Raw genomic sequence first — 2272 nt, forward strand, 5'->3', positions numbered from 1 at the left:
GTCGTCAGATTTATCCATATGTCTGCTCTTCTCTTACTCCCACATATTGACATTTTTGAACGTTTTATGCGACGTGCATCAAGTGCATGTTAGCTTATGTCCCGCCGGTTCATATGTATGCATCTAACCTCCGAACCACGCAGCAGATTCGTTCTGAATGAATCTCTTCCCAAATCGTCCCTCCCTAACTCGTTTTTATTAGTTGACGAAAATGTCAATAGATGTATATCATAGTTATTGTCATTCAAAAAGAGTTTTAGTTCGTTATCGTCGGTGAAAAAAATGTCGTTGACGAAAATTATGATGAAAATTATTCGTCGACGAAATTAACACTGGTTGCCAGGATGATTGTAATGGACTATTTTTCTGTAAAGGAAGTTTAAGCTAATCTTAATTTAACATTAAAATAATTTGAAGTCAAATAAATACTTTATGTTCATGTATAAACATAATCATATTAACATAATCAGTCACTGTATACCAAAATAATAATATAGCTAGTGTGTAACTCACCCTGCGTGCATGAAGATGTAGCTAAGGTAGCGCCAGGCCTGAGCTCTGAGCTGTGGGTGGTATGGCAATGGGCCCTTCAGGAAGTATGGTGATGAGACTTGCAGAACCCAGCGGTTAAGTTGGAATCCATAATACATAAAGACAATAACCTGAGGACAATGTGGAAAGTAAGAGCCTGTTACTAATGTGACACTTGTGCTGTCCTTCAAAACATAGTGGGCCGCTACAGTACATACCATCTAAAAATTAGGGGCCTCTTATGTTCACCAAGGCTACATGCATTTGATAAAAAAAAATAGCAAAAACTGTAACATTGAGAAATATTATTACAATTTAAAACAATTTAAAAACCTTGTCTACTTTAATATACTATTAAATTGTAATTCTGTGTCACATGATTCTTCAAGAATCAATTCAATCTGTTGAGCTTTGATTCATATTATCTCCTACTGAAAAGTGGGGCCTGGTACTTTTAAAAATACCTGCATGTAATTACATATGTACTTAATTTCTGCATTTGCATGTATTATTACAGTAACTACCCATACCCACTGATCTATATAATGACTGGATTGCTCATTGCGTTCTAAACTGCCATTTGGCGATGAAGCCACTGGAAGTGTTCGCGCCGCCATTTTACTATTCCCTACCGGCAGAGAGCATCACTGACTGACAGCCAAAACACTGACCTATTCGATTTGAAGCGTATCAGTCACACAAGATTAGTTTTTAAGATATGCGTATGTAAATTAATTGTTACTTCAGATGTTATTTGTAATGTTTTTTTTTTTTCTCAGGCACGATGAGCGATATATTTAACTCTTTAAGGTGTGTGTGTGTCTGCTGCGCACTGCCGACACAGGTAATTGATCTAACACACAATAGATTTCATTGTGTACGTAATTATGCAGGAAATATTTAACATGAACATACAGTATATCTGGTATTAGTATCAGAAATTGATTTGAATAATTCAATACAAGCCTCTGTTACTGTATTGCTCTATGTTGCATTGAAATTCAGAGCTTAAGTTACCATGCATCATCTTGGAAATAAAGCTTCATTACTTTAAGTCCATACTGTATGTAGTCAGCGTTATTTCTCTGAATGTATTGAATCCATCTTACTATATGTTATAATGGCCTGGTTTGGTAATTTGAAAGTTACTCTTAGATCTCAGTTGAACCGTTTGGTGTGTACTGCTATGGTTGGTCTGGGGGTTTACCCCAATTTTCAGTCTATTTTTAATAAGGTTGTTCTTAAACAGGCAATGAAAATGACTCGGGACCCTTCTCATGTGCTTCAGCAAGAATTTGAATTAATTCCATCTGGACGACGCTTTCGTACTCCAATGTCTAGATATAACCGTTATAAAAACTCTTTTGTTCCTTTGGCTACAAGGCTAAACTCTAATTCAGGGGACACAACTGTGTGATTGTTATTATTGATGTAGGTACATGTTGTGCAGTTTTACCTGTATTGCCCAAAACAAATTTCCCTCGTGAGGGACAAATAAAGTAAAGATTGAGATTGAATAAGTTATGTGTATATTTTTAATGTCCTGATTAAGCAACTCCGACTCTCGACACAAATTATATGTTTTAATAGCATTACAGTTTCCATATGAGTAAAATGTTTTGTATAGGCATATACAGTGGGTACGGAAAGTATTCAGACCCCCTTAAATTTTTCACTCTTTGTTATATTGCAGCCATTTGCTAAAATCATTTAAGTTAATTTTTTTTCCTCATTAATGTAC

At 35.5% G+C, this 2272-nt stretch overlaps 1 protein-coding gene across 2 annotated transcripts in view; it reads right to left on the reverse strand.

Annotated features, from left to right (window-relative positions):
• LOC107718708 (rhomboid-related protein 3-like) overlaps nucleotides 1–2272 on the reverse strand; it is a 35447-nt gene that overhangs the window by 21049 nt on the left and 12126 nt on the right. For both annotated transcript variants that reach the window (XM_016525906.1, XM_016525905.1), the window contains exon 4: nucleotides 514–662. In XM_016525906.1, coding sequence (XP_016381392.1) covers nucleotides 514–662 — 149 coding nt within the window. The remainder of the gene's footprint in view (nucleotides 1–513; nucleotides 663–2272) is intronic.

Source organism: Sinocyclocheilus rhinocerous, unplaced genomic scaffold, assembly GCF_001515625.1.
Source record: "Sinocyclocheilus rhinocerous isolate Xijiao unplaced genomic scaffold, SAMN03320098_v1.1 scaffold1715, whole genome shotgun sequence".
Classification (NCBI taxonomy): Eukaryota; Metazoa; Chordata; class Actinopteri; order Cypriniformes; family Cyprinidae; genus Sinocyclocheilus; species Sinocyclocheilus rhinocerous.